Below are 19,724 nucleotides of genomic sequence, written 5' to 3' on the forward strand. Positions count from 1 at the left end.
CGTCACGTGATGCAGGGCGTCACGTGATGCGGGGTATCACGTGATGCGGGGTGTCACGTGATGCGGGGTAATGGGTGTATCCCAGCCCCATGGCTTAGGTGTAGGGATGGGCTTGGGCTCCAAGGCTGTCTCACAAGACTCAGTGCTGGGATTTTTTTTGTTGGAGACGCGAGGAGAGAGCATATAACAATGACTGAAGCTAGATAAATTTCCTTGTTTGTTTAAGCTGTGTGAGTTGTCCTTCTGTTTCCTGCAGCAGAGGGGCCTGACGGATTGGTTAGTCTTAGTTAGAACTAGAAACAAAATTGTAAAAGCACGCAGAAGAGGCCAAGCTGACTGTCATCGCTGAGCGTGGACCAAAAAGTAGGAAAGCACAGCAAAATTGGAAAAAGCACCTCAGGTTTCAGAAGGTGATCCAAGATATCTGTCCCTGATTCTGGGACCGGACATAACTGCTTTAAAGTAGGTGAGTTTGAAAGACAGCAGCCATTGTGCACAAATTGGAAAAACGTGTCAAACCTGTCACTAGAATTAGTAATTTACAATATTTTTTCATATTTTCACTTGTGAACCTTTCATACTTGTTTTTATTTTCAGTGCAATATTTTTCTTCTTTTCCTTTCTAAAATTCTTGGTCACTCCTTTGGCCAGCCCTGCTCCTCACTTACTTCCCCATTCCCAAGTGATTTGTCTTAACAACTCATGCTTGTTTGTACTTTTCTTGGTACTTGTTTATCTTTATTGAGGTATAATTTATACACAATGAACTGCACATATTTACAGGATGCAATTTGGTAAGTTTTGACATATATACACCACGATTAAGGTCGTGAAAATATCCATCACCTCCCGGAAGTGCCCTTGTGCTCCTGGCCCTCCCCTCCCCCCTGGCCCTCCCCTCCCCCCTGGCCCTCCCCTCCCCCCAGGCCCTCCCCTCCCCCCTGGCCCTCCCCTCCCCCCTGGCCCTCTCCTCCCCACTGGCCCTCCCCTCCCCCCTGGCCCTCCCCTCCCCCCAGGCCCTCCTCTCCCCACTGGCCCTCCCCTCCCCGGATCCCCAGGCAACCCCTGATTTGCTTTTTATCAATGTAGATTAGTGTACATTTTCTAGAGTTTTATAGAAGTGGAATCATACGATGTGTATTCATTTTGTCTGTTTGTTTGACTTCTTTCCCTCAGCCTAATGATTTTTTTTCAGTAAACCTGATTTTGTTTTTTAAATTTAATTTTTATTTTATATTGGAGTATAGTTGATTTACTAAGCCTAATGATTCTGAGAGCCATCCATGTTGTTGTGTATCAGTAGTTCATTTCTTTTTATTTAGAATAATATTCCATTGTGTGGCTATACCGACATTTCTTTATCCGCTCACCTGTTGATGGATATTTGGGTTGTTCCCAGTTTTTGGCTGTTACAGGTAAAGCTTCTGTAAACAATCAGGTACAAGTCTTTGCAGACGTATGCTTTCTTTTCTCTTGGGAAACACCTAGGATTAGAATGGCTGAAACATCATGGGTGTATGTTTACTTTTTAAGAAAGCTACCAAGTGTTTTCCAGAGCCATGACACCATTTTGTATCCCAACCATTTCCTCTACCTGCTCACCAACACTTGGTGTGGTCAGTGTATTTAGTTTCAAGCATTCTAGTAGTCCTTTTTAACAGTTGCACAATAATTCCATGATATCCTTACCGATGAACTTTTACCTCACTACCTGTATTTTTGCCTTTAGAAAAAAAGCTGTGCTCCTGGGCTGTGGTAACTGGAGCTTTTACATCTGTGAGATGGAGTCTTTGGAATAGGATCACTCATTAAAGGGTATAGATATTTAAAATTGCAATAAATATTATCAGAGAGCTTTCCAAAGAGGCTCGAATCATTTACATTTTACCAGCAGTGCATTAAAGTGGACTTTGTCCTTCTCCCTAACCTCACTATTGACTTTCACCAGTAGTAGATATTGGAACTCATTTTAATTTTTGCAAATTATTTTAATTTTCACCTCCTTGACTATTTATGAAGTTGAGTATCTTTTCATATATGTATTGGCTGTTTATTGTTCATCTTTGAACAATCTACACATATATTGCCCAGTTTCCTTGATTTTTGTGAGCTTTTTTTACATGCATTTTAAGATTTCCTTGTTTTTTTCAAATTTTTTTTTTTTTTTTGTCTTTAACTTTGAGGCCATAATAAAACATTAAAGTATCTTTTCTTTGATAACTTCTGGCTTCATGTCTTGGCTAAGAAAGTATATCCAACTCTTGTACATACAGTTTCCTATATTTTATAAGATTTTTGTTGTTTTATTTTTTACAGATGAGAATTTAATCCTCCTTGGATTTTTATATAGTATGGGGTAGGAGCTCTGCTGTATTGTCTCCTAGTTGGAAAACCATTTGGGTAAGCACCACTTACGAAATAAACCATTGTTTCCCTGCCTTTGTCATATATTAAATCCCATTAGTAACTGGGATTCCCTATGTACTATGTATATTGTTCTACTTACCGATTTGTCTTTTCTTATGTCAATACCAGACTGATTTCATTACACCAGACATTTTTCATCCCAAGAAAATACGTAATACTTAAGAAAGTGTTATTTAATTCTACATACAAAAAGTTGGGATTTCAATTGGAATTAGATTACATATATATCAATATTGGAAGTATGTGTATTTTTATACCAGTATTTGCATACAAGAACATAGTGTTGCTGAAACGGGGCCTCTGTGCAACACACCAAATTGAGTCTCGGAGACAGAGTTCTGGGTGAAGTAGAAAAGAACAGCTTTATTCCAGGGCACCAAGAAAGGAGTTCAGGGCAGCTTGTGCTTAAAAGACCAGAACTCCCCAAAGGCTTTCAGGGAAAGGTTTATAAAGACAGGGAGAGGAAGGGTGTTTGCGGGGTGTGTGATCAGCTCGTGGACATTCTTCTTATTGGTTGGTGGTGAGGTCATCGAGAGTCAGCATCATCGACCTTCTGGTTCCAACCGGTCTGGGGTCTATGCGCAGCACGTAGTTAACTTCTTCCGCCTAGTAGGGGTCTCAGTATCTGCAAAACAACTCACAGGACAGGGCTCAGAATATTATCTATAGCCCTTGCGGAGGAACTAAAGGTCCTTGACTTTGTTTAATGGCTAAAATACTATTATTTTGGCTTGCCTGACTGTTTTCCTTTCTGCGTTTTCTCACATTACGATTACATTTATCCTTTGACTAAAGTTTTTTTTTTTTACAGACAAAAGGCAGGTGGAGGACATGAGCAGGAGTTTATTCTGGGACGGCCTCATAGGGTCCTGCTCGGTTACAAAAGTAAGTTTCTCTACTAGTTCACATCTTGTTTCATTGGTCTTTGAAGTTATGCACTCAACTCCCATGAGTTCCTTCTTGATCACATGGCCTCCCTCTCAGCAAGGTATCATCACTCGCCTATCCCGCATAAACATCATTCTCTTGCTTTTCCTTATAGTTTTAGCGCCTATGTCTGTTGCTCTAAATAATATATATATTTTAGTTTTGCCCGTTATTCAGCTTGACAAAACTGGAATCAGACTCTGTGTTCTCCTGGGACTTTCTTCATTTGTTCAACGTAGTATATGCGAGATTTATCCATGCTGGCGCCGGTAGCTGTGTTTTGTTCATTTTTATGGCTGTGTTTTATTCCATTGTGTGGGTATGCTACAGTTGGCTTATTCAGTCTACTCTTGATGGATATTTGGGTTGTTTCTAGCTTTTTACTGTTATAAGCTTTCTTATAAAAATATCCTCATGTACTCATTCATGTAAGAGTTTCTCTAGAGCAATCGTCTTCAAACATTTTTGCTTGTGTAGTCACCAAAAAATTTTTTTTAAATCTAGGTGTTCCCTTGAGCATTTTAAACTGAACTTAAATTATTTTTCATCATAAATGTTTGCAAAGAATGCAATTTCTTTGCAGTCGTCCCAGGCAGCCTGTGACTGGATGGGCGAGTGACGAATGTGCTAGAGTGAAATCTCAGGAACTCGACTGTGATGCCCAAGCGTCATTCTCCGAACCTCCGCTGGTGCTAAGGTGCGTGTGGGTCTCTACAGCGCTACCCCATACCTGATTCCAATCTTGGGCAAGGAGTGCTATGTCTGAGCTCCACAAGCTCTTGAAACCCCGAGGAACTCTTGCGTCCTCAGACCAAGGAGCCCCTCCTGAATGCAGCGTTCCCAAAGGGTCCGACCTAACTCGGTCTCTCCCTTCCTTGACTTCATTCGGTCCCGCTCCACCAACACTGGTGTGAGCACTGAGTGTGTGGCTCTGTGCTCAGCGCGGTAGGGGGATGAAGGCATAGAACAATGGGTGTGAGAGAAATGTGCCAGCCAGAAGGAGGGGGCGGGCTGGGGGGGGCGGGGTTGGGGGCTGTGCAGAGGCAACCTAGCCAGGGTAGGGCTGGGCTTCTAGGAATGTGCCCGCCCCTCCCTCCCGGGACTCACTTCAGGAGGAGGGAGCCCACGCTCAAGGAGGGGGGGGGGGGACGAGAATCCTGGCAGGAGAGATGCAGGGAGGGACCTGGCTGGGCGGGGCCCAGGGCATCACCCCCAGGGTTCAAGGGCTACCTCTCCGAGGCTTTTAAGCAAGTTAGGCATTTTAGGAAGATCGTGCCGCAGCAATGTGGCCACTGGACTGAGTAAGTGTAAGCCTGAGAACAGAGGATAACATTCAGAAGAAAAGAATTCCATCTTGGCCATCAGTGTCTGCGCCGTAACGCGAGGCGTGGGGAAGGAGAGGAGGGGCGACACCGACGGGGTGGACTCGACACAGGGTGGGCGCTAGCAGCAAGGTCTGGGGGGAGCCAGCTTTCCGTCTCGCCGCCCTCTGAAGGTGGCTCCCTGCACTGTCCCGGACCCTCAGAGGGAGAGGGGGCTGTGCAGAGGAAGGCAGACTTTGGATCTGGAAGTGCTCTCCTTGAAGCCCTCTGGGCTGGGCGGTCTCATCCTCCCTCCAGGGAACGCATCCCTACCAGGCAGAAACTCGGCCCAAGAAAGCATTAGGGGGGAGGGCTGCAGGGGGGATGGTCTCCCTCCAGGTGTGTAGATGGTCCATTCCCAGGCCTCCCCGCACCAAGAAGTCATCTCCTTCCCCAGGAGCAGCATTGCCCAGTAATCCAGACGACATTCCACCTTTGTTGATTTCCAAGAGGAATAAAGCCGGAGGGTTCACCCAAGGATATTTTACAGCAGAGAAGGAGAAAGGCTTTTGCTCAACCTTTACTCACACATGAATGTTCGCCAACGTAATTCCTTGGAAAGTTGCTCAAATGTGAGCTCTGTTTCTCCCCCAGAGGGTAAAGAAAGCATGGAAAAGACCCACCTAGGGATTGTTCCATTTACTCCGCCCCGTCCTTTGGTCCTTTCCGAATTAATACAACTCTGGACCGACTCGATTTTTCACTTTCTTCAGGATTCAGTGAATGTCTACTCTAAGCAGGAAATTTAGCTGTAGAGGGAGGTCCTTCCTGATACTAGGAACAAGAAAAGAGAAATTCGTTCATTTAGTCTCGATTCACTTACAGGAAGCATGAAAACAGGGAAGTTCTGATAGATTTAAGGACTTTTTTAAAAAGGATATGGAGAACTCTTCCTTAGTTCAAATGTTTTCAGATGCAGGTAAAAGAGACCCCAAACTCCAATGGCTTAAGCAATAAGGGAATTTATTGGCTGACATACTGGAAGTCCAGAGATAGTGCAAGCTTCAGGGCAGTTGAGCCGATGGCTCGGGGTGACTGCAACATTCTGCATGGCTTCTACCTCAGGTCGGTGGCCACACAGCTGCTGTCATTCCAGGCGTTACACTCAGGTCCGACAATGCTCAGAGGAGGAAGAGACTGTCTCTCTATGGGGGTCTCTCCTGGGCAAGGAGAAACCTTCTGGCCCCACCTCTGCAGACTTTTTCTCACTTCCCATTGGCCTGAATTGGGTCTCAGGCCTATGCCTGAGCTGCTGACTACAAAGAAAATGAGATTGTATATAGACCAGCCAGGCATCCCTCGACTGAGCCACTGTCATCATCTTCTGAGGCCCGTGGCTTCACTGAGGGACTGGTGGAGGCATGAACCAAGCCAGAAATCTGCAAGGAAGATGGCAGCTGCGGAGATGACAGACCAGGTCCTTTGCAGACCAACAGAATTTGTTTCGGAAATGAACAAGGAATCCCTGAAGTGATACTTTAGAAAAGGCTCCGACAAACAGATGAGACAGAGAATTAAAGATGATACCAGATGATCAGCAGAATAAGAAGGAAAAGTAAGCTGCCCCAAACCAGACAAACACAAAGCTCATCATGCACCACGAGCCAGTTTTTGACTTGGAGCAGCGCCTTGAAGACACGGGTCCTCCGGGCCTCTTGCAGGTCTCGCTTTTGCTTTGCCACATGCGCCCGCACCTCGGCCAGGTAGCGCACGCGACCTTCTCCACGGGGGTCGCCCCCGCCCTGCTGGAGCCGCTGCGCATCGAAGAAGAGGTCGTTGCTGAGGTAGGCGCCCCGGTGCTCCCTCTGCAGCCCCTCGACCACGGCCGCCAGCGCGGCCAGCTGCTGCCTCTGTCCGTCCCCGGAGGCCCGGTTGTTGAAGGCGCAGTACCTCTGCCCGCACTCCCGGACCAGCTCCCTCAGCCTGAGGTTGTCCGTGTTGGCTACGTAGTCATGCAACGAGCCGTCCGCCAAGTCCTCCTGGTGGGTGAAGAGGAGGACCGTGTGTCTCAGGGCTCTCGCCCCAAAGACCTCCTTCACCCTGGCCACGGCCACCACGTCCTGCTCCGTGAAGCGCCCCAGCTGGGTCACCAGCAGCAGCACGTGAGGCCCCGGGGCCGAGAGCAGGTAGCAGTCCGCGATGTTCTCGTACGCCTCTTGGTCCGGGGCCCTCGCCTCAAAGATGGGGGGCGTGTCCACCACCAGGACGCTCCTCCCGTTCAACGTGCCCGTTGCCCCCTGACACTTCCTGGTCACCGACTGGGACGCCAGCCTGGACTCAAACACCGGCTGGCACAGGATGCTGTTCCCGGTGGCACTTTTGCCGCTGCCTGTTTTACCCACCAGGATGATCCGCAGTGAGGACGAGGTTGCAAACCGCTCATGTCCTACTGCACCTAATTAAAAAAAAAAAGAGCTTTCCGTGTTTTACTAAGTTAGTGATTCTTTTTCAAAAAATTTGTTTATTTTATCTTGGAGTAGAGTCGATTAACAATGCTGTGTTAGTTTCAGTACAGCAGAGCGATTCGGTTACACGTACACATGTATCTATTCTTTTTAAAATTCTTTTCCCATTTAGGTTATTTCAGAATATTGAGCAGAGTTCCCTGTGCTAGACAGTAGGTCCTTGTTGGTAAAGTTAGTGATTCTTCAGATTTTTAGGTCACGGACCTTTCGTGGTATCTCATGAAAGCTCTGGACCTCTCTCCCTGCCAAATAGTGATATTTAAATACATACAAATGTTTGCATCCAACTTTAGGCGACTCTTGAATGGCAGGAACCCCTGGGAGCCCGAACTTGGACCCATAGCCAAGAGCAAGAGCTGCTACACTAATGCAGGCGGCTCCAAGGACTTCATCAGGACCAGGGAAAATACAGCTTTTCAGAAAGAAAAGTGCTCCCCGTGCTTTTCTAGGGATGGTGCTTAGGCCAGTGTCATGCTAAATAAATGTGAGATTAGACAGAGGGCGGGGGTGAGAAGTCACAAACGAGAAACCAGTATCACCTCTTTTCCACCCACCAACTCCCAGCACACAGGCCGTCCCTCACGTTCATCTGAACCTTGGGGGTAAAGGAAGGCTCAGGTGTCAGAGCTCCAGCGACCTCCCACTGAGGACCAGCTGAATGTCCCCGAGTTTCTGCTTTGTGGGTGGGGAGTTGCAAGTGAGCCTACAGAAGGCTTGTCGTTAAAGTCAGGGACAGAGTCTGGCAGGTGACCCTGGATCGGTGGCTGAAGAAGAGACGATAAGACCACTAGAAATACATGTGTGGGAAAGATCACCGATTTGGCTGATAGAATTACGGGAAATTATAACAAAACTGGTGTTGTCGAGGGTGGCTCTGCATCAAGAGCTAAAATCTCAAGGGATGAAGAGAGTGAGAATGCAAGGGTTTCTGGAGTTCTTATGAGCTCAAATGAATTAAGTTCATTTTAGGCTCCTAAATCTGTTATTGTTATTCCTTTTACTCTGTTCTGTGTTGGTTCTTCCCTTTCTTAAGTATTCTGGATATATATAAATATTTTTTTTAGCAAACATGATTACTAAATCTCTATGGGGAACTATCCCTCTTTTCAGCTGAGTGCAGGCAGGGAAGGGTATCATTTTCACAATTCGTTTCCAAACCCCCTGAGTTCTGACTTGAAGTTTCATTTCCTTATTTCCCATACATCGCGGCACAGGGGAGAGCTTCACACTCTGGTGTGTGTGGCTGTGATGATGGGAGGGAAAATAAAGAACATGAGAGCTGCCTTTTCTTCTGCAGTTGAAAGTAACTGGGTTTCTTCTCCGTCACTGTGTTTGAGGTGAGGGAGAGGAGGAGAGAAAACAGTGACTCTTCCCTGATGCCTAGAGCTCTTGAGAATTTGGAGGCTTTCTTACCTTCAGCCATAGTTCTGTATCTGCTCCTCTGAAGCCCTTCCATTCTCTTCTGGAATAAAAAAAAAAGGAAAGGAATAAAAAGCAAGGGTCCATATGGGACTTGGTAAGGCCTGAGAACACCTCCAATTCAGACAGCCAAGAATAATTATCCTTAGATGAGCCGTTTCCATTGCTAATTTTCTAACTTATATTTTACTTTCAAATATCCATATACAACTTTAAGCAAGCCAGGTGATGCTAGGTTATATGAACAAGGTTATATGAACACAGTGAACTCCTGCTTTTTCCTCATCCTATAGGAAAGCATGAAATGTTTGAAAACAAATCAGTTGATTATCTCCCCTCTACTTGAAAAGGCATGAAATAGAGAAAGTCTTCTTCTATGGAATGAGAAGCAGGATTGTTTTTATTGTTTTATTATTACTATTATTATTGGAATCAAAGTAAGCAAACTTGCTAGACTAGAGAATAAAAGTTGCCTTGCTGTAAATGACATTGGTTTGTTTGAAGTACTGGCCATTTCCAGTCCCAGAAACTCTGTATCAGATGGATATCCCAGTAGCAAAGAGGAAAGCACAATGTACCTTCCAATGGGGTGGGGAATTGGGGATCCGCGGCTCCTCTGAGCATGGACACGAGAGGATGAGGGACAGAATCAACATTCAGGACAAATTCAAGATAAATTCATTTCCTGCTCAGTTTTAAACCAAATGTCTTTCCTTGTGGGTCTCCCAATAACCACTTAAAAAATTCTGGTAGATATAACCAGAAATGGGCAAAACTATGGGGATAAATGTTTCCTTCAGATGAGGCATAATATTGTGTCATTCTTCTTGGTGCTGGAAAAGGTAAGCATGCATTAGAAAAGGCAAGCATGCAATATGCCACTATAATTAAGATGACCTCTGAGACTGTATTTTATGTATTCAGTTTTAAAGATTAGGCAGTTATGAAACAAACATTTTAAGGGGAGAAATACACAGAGGAATGAAACAAATGCCCACTATTTGCAATGAACAGCTCTACGTATTTGGGCATTTTTACTGCTGCTGTTTGGTTTGATTGCAAAAGTTAAAACATTACACTTATAGTTCCATTTATTTATTTTTTGACTCCCCCAACCTGTCTCTTTCTCCCTCTTCCCTTAAGAGGCAACCAGTATTCTGAGATACACATGTATGTATAGGTAATATATAGTACTTTTTGGTATTTTAATCTTTTATGTCAGTGACATTATTTATGTAGCATGTTATCCAACTCAATTTTATTAACAAACATTTGCTGTGCCAAACTTCTCCGCAAGGAAAACCCTTCTAATCGTCCCCCAGGCGGGATCGATCAGGAATCAGGAAAGAGTCGCGGGCAGCATGCGAGCAGAGATCTCAAGCGAATCGGACAGGGACAGCAGGAGGATCTGGCTTAGGCGGGAGGCTGAAGCGAACGGGCGCAATGTGCCTCCTGATTTTTACATTATACGAACCTGATTTCATCTTGACGGTACCTTACTTTAGCAAACCATTGGAAAGCAGGCTCTCTCATGCTGTCTTAGGAAAGATAGAGATATTTTCTGTCTGCCTTATTCATATTCTCCTTCGCCCACCTGCCCCCTCCCTCCGTTTCCTGGTATCACTTGTTCCAGAGCTTAGCTTTGTGATTTCATAGCGCGGCTCTCACAGGGGGGTTGGCAGAACCTGTTTGCCAGAGGGGCGAGTTCGGCACCGCGTCGTAGGGAACGTGTGGGGTGTTTGGCGGAGAAGGGGCCGCTTTTCAGGAGCCCGAGAGAACAACGTTCACTGAGAGGTTTGCTTGGGGCGCGCGGCTCAGCGATCGCGTCCCCGCCCCGTGCATCGCCCCCGGGGGTGATGCCCGCGCCCCGGCCTCCGGGGGCTGCTCGGCAGGGCTGGCCCGGGGCTCGCGCGGCGGAAGCTGACAGCTAAAGCGGAGCCGCGCGGCCCCCCGCGGCACGGCGCCCGGGGAGTCTCCGTCCGCTCGTCTGTCCGACGGGACGAGGATCTGCGTGAAGCCGTACGAAGCCCCGGGAAGCTCAGGAAAGTCAGAAGAGCTAGGAAGGAGGCATCGGGGCGGGAAGGGCCTCGCGCGCCGGGAAGCTGCGGGCCGCGGACGCGGGCTGGGCGCTCCGCGAGGCCGCTGCCCTCCCTCCGGGAGTCCGCGCGGCCGCAACGCTCGCCGTCGGCGCCCCGCTTCACCGATGCGCGAGCCCGGAGCACGGAAACCGGCGTCAGGTTCCACGAGGAGTCGGTAGCCCCGACTCAACCGCCGCCTCCGGGACCCCCGTCCCCCCCGGGCCTCCGCCCAGGACGCCGGGACCCCCGCCGGCTCCTCTTACCGGGCGCGGCGCGGCGGGCTGGGTGCCGGCGGGCGGCGCGAGCGCGCGGCCGAACGTCCCGGGGCGCGGCTGCGGGCGAGAAGGACAATGGGGCGACGGGAGCGCGGCCCCTGTCCCCGCAGCCGGGGACGCCCCCTCCGGACGGGGCGCGCCTGCTGCTGCGGACGCCGGAGCGCGGCGAGCTCGGAGCGCGCCGCCCCCCGCTGGGACGCTTCCTGCCGGAGCCCGCGAGCGCCCCGCCCCTCCCATTTCCGCTCGAAGGCGCGTGGGGAGAAGTGGGGTCTGGAGCGCGGAAGAACGACGCGGGCCCCAGCCCCCCGTCCCCCCGTTGCTAAAGGCCCCTGTTGCCTCCGCGGGCGTGTGGCGCCCTCCGGCCACCATTCGCGGAACGTCCGCGCTTCATCGCCCTTGTTGGGCCCGAGTACCTCTCACTGTAACACAGACCACGCCGATCTGAGTCTCCCTGGGAAAGCTCCTACAAAGCGATCTACTGAGAAAACGAGTTCTTTTCTTTGGCACAAGGAAGAATCACTGGCTTTTCAGGAAGGAGGACTTCTCGACCTTTGTGAAAAGCTGGAGCCCAGAAGTGGAACAGGTTCGAATGGAGCCTTCCTCCTCTCCAGAAACTCCCCAGGGCTGGGAGTCAGAGAGTGACTCCCCTTGTCTTTTGTTTCTTGGGGTTGGGTGTCTCTTCTTGGTGGGGGTGGGGGTGTGTGATTTTTCAGGAGTGGTAAGCAGTGCTCTTCAGCGTATCCATGGGCTATTTCACTAGCATGGGGAAGAATAGATCTTAGATGTTTTCAGATGTAGTAAATCAAGGGATATCCACGATTTGACACTATTTCCAAAGTAAAAAGGAGAGCCTAAAATGAATGGTGTAAAGAGTGAAAGGAAATATAAAATAAACAAGAATTGGGCCAAGAATGAGATTGAATGTAAGGTATAAGAATAATTAAGACCCCACATAATAATTAAAACAAAACACTACATCATTTTGGAAGATAACTACTTAAAAAAAAAGAGGGGGCTTCCCTGGTGGCGCAGTGGTTGGGGGCCCGCCTGCCGTTGCAGGGGACGCGGGTTCGTGCCCCGGTCCGGGAGGATCCCACATGCCGCGGAGCGGCTGGGCCAGTGAGCCATGGCCGCTGGGCCTGCGCGTCCGGAGCCTGTGCTCCGCCACGACAGTGAGAGGCCCGCGTATCGCAAAAAAAAAAAAAAAAAAGAGGTAAAAGACAAATTTAGAAAAAAATCTCAAAATACTTTATTGCTGGAATAAACAAGCGCAAATGCAGTTGTATAAGAAAAGGCAAACATTGGCACCAGCAGATGAAGGCTCCCAGGGCAGATAAAAAGTCTTGGGTCATAGTCTAGTTCTGGCTTCCCCAAGGAGTCATAGGAATTCCTCTTCTAGGGAATTCAATCCATAGGGTATTCTCTGGAAGAGCAGTGGCATCTGCCCAGCCAGGTGATGAATATTAAATATTGTACAAGACTATGTAAGAGGGTATGCATTGTTTGAAATCTTCTGCTTGAAAAACTCATCATGGTGGCTTCCCTGGTGGCGCAGTGGTTAAGAATCCGCCTGCGGATGCAGGGGAGATGGGTTCGAACCCTGGGTCAGGAAGATCCCACATGCCAAGGAGCAATTAAGCCTGTTGCCACAACTACTGAGCCTGCACTCTAGAGCCCGCGTGCCACAACTACTGAAGACCGCGTGCCTAGAGCCCGTGCTCCGCAACAACAGAAGCCACCGCAATGAGAAGCCCGCGCACCGCAACAAAGAGTAGCCCCCTCTCACCACAACTAGAGAAAGCCTGCATGCACTGGGTCTTGTAAAGAAGACCCAGTGCAGCCAAAAATATAAATAAATAAATTTAAAAAACCCCACAACTCATCATGACCAAAAACAACTCTCAGAAGTAAGTCAAATATGAACCCCTTTAGATAAAATGACAGCTGATCCAGGCAGCGGGGCATGGAAATCTGAAAGAAACTTCATCAGCACACCATCAACGAATTTTTATTCTTGAAGAGATAAAAGAAAAGGTGAGGAAAAAAAAGAAAGAAAATGAGAGGACATGTAAGTAGTCGATATATATATATATATATATATATATATATATATATATATATATTCACTCAAGTAGACAGTTTTTGAGAAGTTATAGTATTTTGACCCTGTGTCTGGTTCAGGAAACTCTTCCTATACGACAGTAAGGAAAAATAAGTTCCAGTTCTGACTTGCCACGTTTTGCCCTTAGAAAACCACTTGACTCTCAGTACATTACTTTCCTCTTCAAATAAAAGGCTGTTAATGATAATTACCCTTCATACCTCATGAGGTATTTTTTGTCATAAAATATTAAGGCAATAAATTGTTATTATATTATAGTGTTCTCTCTACAGCTTCTGTTTTTTATTTTACGATCAGTCTTGCATTATTTTGTTTTATGATCTATCTTGTGTTACATGTGCAACATTATTTTATGGATTAAAAATTTGTTTGGCTGCCCGTGCATCATGTGGGATGTTCGTTCCCGACCACGGAAGGAACCCGTGCCGTCTGCAGTGGAAGCGTGGAGTCTTAACCACTGGACCGCCAGGGAAGTCCCTAAATCACATTTTAAAAACGAAAAGTTGTGTCTTCCATTTACTTATGAGTCATTTTGCATAGTTCTAAATCTAAGGATTAGAAACTAGCAATCTTTTAGAGAACAAATACAACTTTGACTGCATTTTGTAAATATATTTGATGATAATCATGCCGACCTTATATTACCACTAGCTCCCAACTCTATACATAGAATAATGTGGAGTCGATATTATTATGCATAATAAATGTGGAGTATTTATGAGTGTGAAATTTATGTATTTATGATTATGAGATTTATTTATGAGGATTATTATTATGAAAAGTTTCTTCTTAGACTGTTTGTTTCTGTACTGTATTCTTATGGAATTTAACCTACAAAGTGCTTTCACTCATGTTATTTCATCATACATGAACGCTATAAGGATTACTATTAATATATACATCTCAAGAAAAGCTGAATCCCCTGGTGCCCAAGGTCCTGGAGCAAGTTCCTAGGGGACCGGCTTCGTCACACAAGCCCTCTGCACATCTCCCGCTCTTCCCACTGTCCCCCACAAGGGTCCTGGTGACGCCCCAAGCAGGGTGTCTTACCCACGGATGTCAAGCCTTCCTCTGACCCTACACATTTCTATATGCTACAGTCCGCGTGAGAATTTTACAATCCTAACACTCATATTTATTTTAAAAAATCACATTTCCATTTACAAACAAGACAGAAATAATAAGCAGTGACAGAAATTGGAGGGCATATGTGGACACCCTGACGTGAGAAAGGGAAAAATGAAAGAAGAAGCAGGTTACGATCAACGGCATGGTAAGCGAAGTCTTTGGCTCACAACGCGTGCTCACGCGCGCGTGGCCCTGGATGGGCAAGCTGCGGCCACAGGCGGTCCCCCCCATGCCGGCCCCTTCCTGGGGCCCTCAGGGTGTGGAAGGAGTCCCTCCATGGCTGAGAGTTCCTGCACGGGCCCAGCACGACGCTGAAGGCAGGAATTGATCATGGACTTTTTTCCAGCCAGGCTTCGCAGAGCCCAACTCCCTGCTCCACTGCTATGGCCCTCAGGTACCCCCCCGCCCAACGGCAGGCCACTCTAAGCCCATAGCCATCCTGAGTCTCTGCAGGCTCTTAACCGGAGGTGGCGTCGAAGGGCATGCGCGTAGGCCGCTTCTCCACGCGGAGCTGGGATGGCCCTAGGATTCCCGCACAGCACCTCCCGGTCCTTAGCGCCCCTGAGCCCTGGTAGTATTGGGGTATCTGCCTCGTCCCGCATCCACTCCTCCTAACTAGCGCGCGGCTGATAGAAAGACTTCCTTTAAAGGGTTCTGTCACATTCAGAAATATAGAAGTAAACAGATCCTAGCGTTTGCTTACACAACGTAAGGCTGGCATTCACGGACTTATGTGGGTTGGCCCAGCCCCTGTAAAAACCCCACGGTACAGCCACACCTAACCTCCGGTGCTCTGTGGCTCTCTGCCGATGACCCCGCCACCCCTCTCTTCTCCGTTTTGAGACAGGCGCTTTATTATTATTATTATTATTTAAAAATCCAGATAGATGACTACATCGAAGACATTGCATGTTATTTTCCCCAAATCTCACTTCATTTTGGACAGACATGAACCATAATACATGCTAGAAAGTTGGAAACTGTGTTATTTTCAGTGTAGTTACATTTAACTTCTTGGTGCTAGGCCATTGTACTGGTAAATAAACCGATTATCAGAAGTAAACATTAATATGTATGACTGTGACATCTCTTTCCTTGATGATAATAAAAATTTACAAGGATCCCTGAAGGGAGATATCTACCCATCAGAACTAGAAAATATCAAGAAGAGAGAGTGCAGGCTATGCTCTGAACGTTTGTGTCCCCCTCGCCAGCATTTACGTGTTGAAAACCTAATCTGCAGAGGATGGTATTAGGAGATGGGGTCATCGGGAGGTTATTAGGTCATGAGGGTCGATTCCTCGGGATTGGGATTAGTGCCCTTTGCCAAAGTGCCCCTTCCATCAAGGTGAGGACACAGCCAGAAGTTGGCAGCCTGCAATCTCAGAGAGGGCTCTCCCTCAAACCGGACCATGATTTTGGACTTCCAGCCTCCAGAAGTGTGAGGAATAAATGTCTGTTGTCTCTAAGCCACCCAGTCTATTTTTTTTTTTTAATAGCAATCCAAAGGGAGGAAGGCAGTGTCTGAACAAACAAACAAACAAACACAAGCTCAAACTAAAAATAGCTGTTTTCCCTTTTCTGTGAATCCATTTTCTACTAAAAATCACCAGTCATTCCACTATTTTTCAAGAGAGGACCAAAACATCAAGCTAAGTAACGCGTTTTAAAATTGAACAACTCTATTTTAGAACTGTTTACTGGAGGAAATATGAAACGCTTGAAAACTCTGATTGCTTTGCAATCCGCCTTCAGACCCAAGTGTTCAGTTCCTTTCTGGCCGGGTTGCCCGCAAGACTGCATATCAGCCTGTCGCGGCCTCTGGCCGGTGCCTGTAGAGCAGGCAGAGCAGGACCAGGGCGCCCAGCAGGCTGCACACGCCCAACTTACACCAGGTCCCCGGCGCCTTGGGCCACCGCCACCGCCAGGCGAGCGGCCAGCGCTCCCGCCGCCTCTGCGCGCGGACGGCCACTCGCTCCGCCACCCTGCGCAGCCTCTCCGCGGGGTCCGCGCCGTCCAGGGCCTGCGCCAGGCTGTACAGGTCGTTGGTGTAAGGGGCGCCGCCGTGCTCCCTCACCAGCTCCTCCACCAGCCCCATCAGCGCCGCCACCTGCGCCTCTCGCTTCCCGCCGGCGGCGCGGTTGTCGAAGGCGCAGAATCGGCCCCCGCACTCGGCCACCAGCTCCCGGAGCGCGCGGTTGCCGGTGTCGCGCACGTAATGCTGCAGCGAGCCCCCGGCCAGGTCCTCCTCGCGGGTGAAGACCACGATGGTGCGCGTCACGATGCCGTCGCCGAACAGCGCCTTCACCCCGCTCCAGGCCTGCTGGTCCTGGGCCGTGAAGCGGCCCAGCTGGGTCACCAGGAGCAGGGCGTGGGGCCCCGGCGCCGAGAGCAGGTAGCAGCGGCCTCGCTCCGCGCAGCCCGGGTCTGTCTGGGAGACCTCGGAGCCGAAGAGGTCCGGGGTGTCAATGATCTCCACGTCCCACTTGGCCCACCTGCAGCTGCCCGCGGCGCAGGTCCGGGTCACCGACGTCGCCCCGAGCCTGGAGACGAAGTGCTTCTGGCCCAGGATGCTGTTGCCCGTGGCGCTCTTCCCAGTCCCTGACCTCCCAGCCAGCAGGAGCCGCAGCCTGGGCTCCTGCAGGGCAGCCTCGTCGGCTTCCGAACCTGTGGGCACCAGTGATCGGTAAGCTCCCGAGCCTGAAAGCACACATCCTGGTACCCGGGTCCCCTGGACGCCTTTGAACAAAGGAGAACAGAGTGCTTCGACGTTTGCTTTTCGGACCAAACCTTTACTGAGTGCCCTGGCCGGAGATTTGTGAACTCGGGGGGATCTCCACCCGTCTACTTCTTCCCTCTTTGGCATCACACATGCACCTGTAGGTGCTGCGGCACCTGGTGAACGTTTCTATAGACGACACCCCTGTATAATACAGGCCACTACTTGGTGTAACATGACCTGTCATCCACACTGTGCAGAGCTGCTCCCTATTTGACAACTTCAGGGGCCTCTGCGTTCCTTTCCCAGATACCCTCTTACCGAAGAAAGACGGTGGGGGGGCGGGGGGCCTGGCCACGAGGGCTGTCTGGTGTCCCACACCCTCGGTCTGAGTCACAGCCCCACCCGCTGCCAGCTGCGTAGCCCTGGGAAGCTGCTTAATCTAAGTGCTAAACCTCTCCTGCACAAGGGGGGTCATTTATGTAGCGCCGTCCTCATAGGGCTGTTGCGAGGATAAGATGAGACCATCTCTTCCTCCCTCCCTCTTTCCCTCCTCTTCCTCTCCTCTCTCTTAAACCTGCTGCCTAATAAGATACCTGGTTAACCCTCCATCCTTGTTCCCTAACACCTTCTACCTGGTGGGTCACGTTCTCTCGAGTGTACAGCTGGATTCCCTCTACATCCCCTTCTGTGGAGATCAGAGGAGGTTGATTCATTTTACCTTGGGGATGGAGGTGCAGGTTAGTCAAAGAACTCCATATCTCACAGCAGGTCAGGGGCAGAGATCTAGGTCAAATGCCAGCCCCAGGGCTCTTGCTGTTTCCTCCCAGCATCGAGAAACCTCTGGGGCTTCTCTCTGTTCAGGGTTTTTTTTTTTTTTTTTTGGTGGTACGCGGGCCTCTCACTGTTGCGGCCTCTCCCGTTGCGGAGCGCAGGCTCCGGACGCGCAGGCTCAGCGGCCACGGCCCACGGGTCCAGCCGCTCCGCGGCACGTGGGATCTTCCCGGACCGGGGCACGAACCCGCGTCCCCTGCATCGGCAGGCGGACCCTCAACCACTGCGCCACCAGGGAAGCCCTGTTCAGTGTTGAGTTAGCCCATCCCCCTTACTACCCGGAGCTCATACCTGGGGGCAAATACGCGTTGTGAGGCGTGTCCTTACCATAGGCGTTTTCTTCATCTCTTGCTGTCTTCTGTCTTCTCATGATTCCCTGAAAGTGTCCCCAACACAATTTATTTATTCTTTCATTCGTTCACTCATTCATTCATTCATAGGTAAAACTGCCTACTATGTGTCAGGCAAAGTCCAAAATGCTGGTGACACCACAGTTAAAATGTCACAGTTCCTGCCCTCTCCAAGCATCAGAATTTAGGGAAGACGGTGGAACAGCTTGGTCTGGGGTTGGGACGATAGTGTGAGAACACTTGGTGAGCTTGTGCTGTCTTTTCAGGGCCTCGAAATGCACAGAGCAGAGGGGAGGTGACAACACTCACCCTATGTCAATGAGTAAGCTTTTGATGTTCATTTTCCCAGGTAATTCTATGTCAGTGACGTAAGTTGTAGAAAACAAAATTTCCACGGAGATTCAGCAGCCGGGGGTGGGGTGGGGATGGGGTTTGTAAAACCCTGAGAACAAGAAAGTTTGCTCACTGACTTCGGACCTACCTTAGGGTTGTTGGCCTGGGAAACAAGAAGAAAATTGGAATTTTGTTGTTGGAAATCAGAAAACAGACATATTTCGCAAGCTGATCTGGAAAGCTCCTGACTCTGTGCTCAGAAAAACCACAAAATTGGGCTCGTCCTAATATGTCTAGGAGGTGGGATCCAGAAGGTGGAGGGGGGAGACCCCGAGCTCACCTGCCCCCATGAACACATCCAAGCTGCAACTATGGATAGAGCAGCTCTCTCTGAGAATGACCTGAAGACTTGCAAAATGGCTCTTCTACAGTCAAGGCTGTAGAGAAAGACCCCCATGGCGTCTGGTACAGGGGGAGGAGAAGCAATCTAGTTGGGACCCGAATCCCTAGTGGGGACCTAGAAGTGGAGGGGGCTCTCCCAGGCTTGGGGATCCTCCCTGGGGAGTGGGGGGGGGTTGGAGCCACATATTAGGCACCGCAGGCCTGGGCTTGACGCTGGGCAGATGAACCCCCTTAGCTGGTTGCAAAATCAGTAGGGCTTACTGGAGGGCTGTAAGGCACGGAGACCGCGGTCTTGAGGAGCACAGGCACGTTTGCTCGCAGCCCCAGCGCGGAGGCAGTACATTGACGACTGCCTGGTGCTCTGGCCGGCCTGCCGGGACTGCCCCAGAGCACCTCCCGGCCCTCTCCGGGCTCCCATTCCGGCCCCTGCTGCTCCAGCACCGCCCCCCACAAAGGCCGAGGCCGCCATGGCCCGGGCGCTCGTGCACACCAGGGAAGGAGCAGAGAGAGCTCTGGAGTGTGGCTCCAAGCCCTCTAGCTCTCCATCCTGCCTCTAACCAAGGGGTACACGCGGAGGAAAAAGTAGAAGCAGCTCAGAAGTGCAGCCCCGAGCTCTGAGGCCCTGGCCACGCCCCCAACCAAGGTGAAGACTGTCATGGCATCTGGGGGAGGTCCAGCTCCCTTAGGACTCCTGCCCGGGCCCCTTGGTCCTTGACTCCTCCCACAATAGGCTGAGCCGAGGAGAAGTCCTGGCTGGCGCCTGGCCCTGGCTCTGGCCCTGGCTCTGGCCCTCTGCCTCCAGCCTTGCTTCCCACCAAGGCGGTGGCCGCCAGCACGCTGTGGGAGAAGCAGTCCCCGCTCACTTCACGTCCAGTTCTCCCACC

The 19,724-nt window shown here is 49.7% G+C and overlaps 1 protein-coding gene across 1 annotated transcript; it reads right to left on the bottom strand.

The window, feature by feature from the left end:
- Nucleotides 1-5,661: 5,661 nt before the first annotated feature.
- LOC131762934 (GTPase IMAP family member 8-like) lies at nucleotides 5,662-17,151 on the bottom strand. Its single transcript, XM_067041710.1, has 4 exons — nucleotides 16,022-17,151; nucleotides 10,941-11,222; nucleotides 8,594-8,642; nucleotides 5,662-7,110 (listed from the first exon to the last, which is right to left on the bottom strand). The coding sequence occupies exons 1-4, from the start codon at nucleotides 17,066-17,068 to the stop codon at nucleotides 6,230-6,232; spliced, it is 2,259 nt and encodes a 752-aa protein (XP_066897811.1). The 5' UTR covers nucleotides 17,069-17,151; the 3' UTR covers nucleotides 5,662-6,229.
- Nucleotides 17,152-19,724: the final 2,573 nt, after the last annotated feature.

The sequence above is a fragment of the Kogia breviceps genome, chromosome 9, assembly GCF_026419965.1.
Source record: "Kogia breviceps isolate mKogBre1 chromosome 9, mKogBre1 haplotype 1, whole genome shotgun sequence".
NCBI classification, from domain to species: Eukaryota; Metazoa; Chordata; class Mammalia; order Artiodactyla; family Physeteridae; genus Kogia; species Kogia breviceps.

Bases quoted from the DNA above. Each gene is read 5' to 3' on its own strand.
- LOC131762934 (XM_067041710.1), bottom strand. From the start codon at position 17,068: ATGCCAAAGAGGGAAGAAGTAGACGGGTGGAGATCCCCCCGAGTTCAC. The intron at 11,223-16,021 runs GCCGCGACAGGC...TCCGCGCTCCAG, and splicing joins TCTACAGGCACCGGCCAGAG to ACCCCACTTCTCCCCACGCG. The intron at 8,643-10,940 runs GTAAGAGGAGCC...TTTTTATTCCAG, and splicing joins AGCCCGCCGCGCCGCGCCCG to AAGAGAATGGAAGGGCTTCA.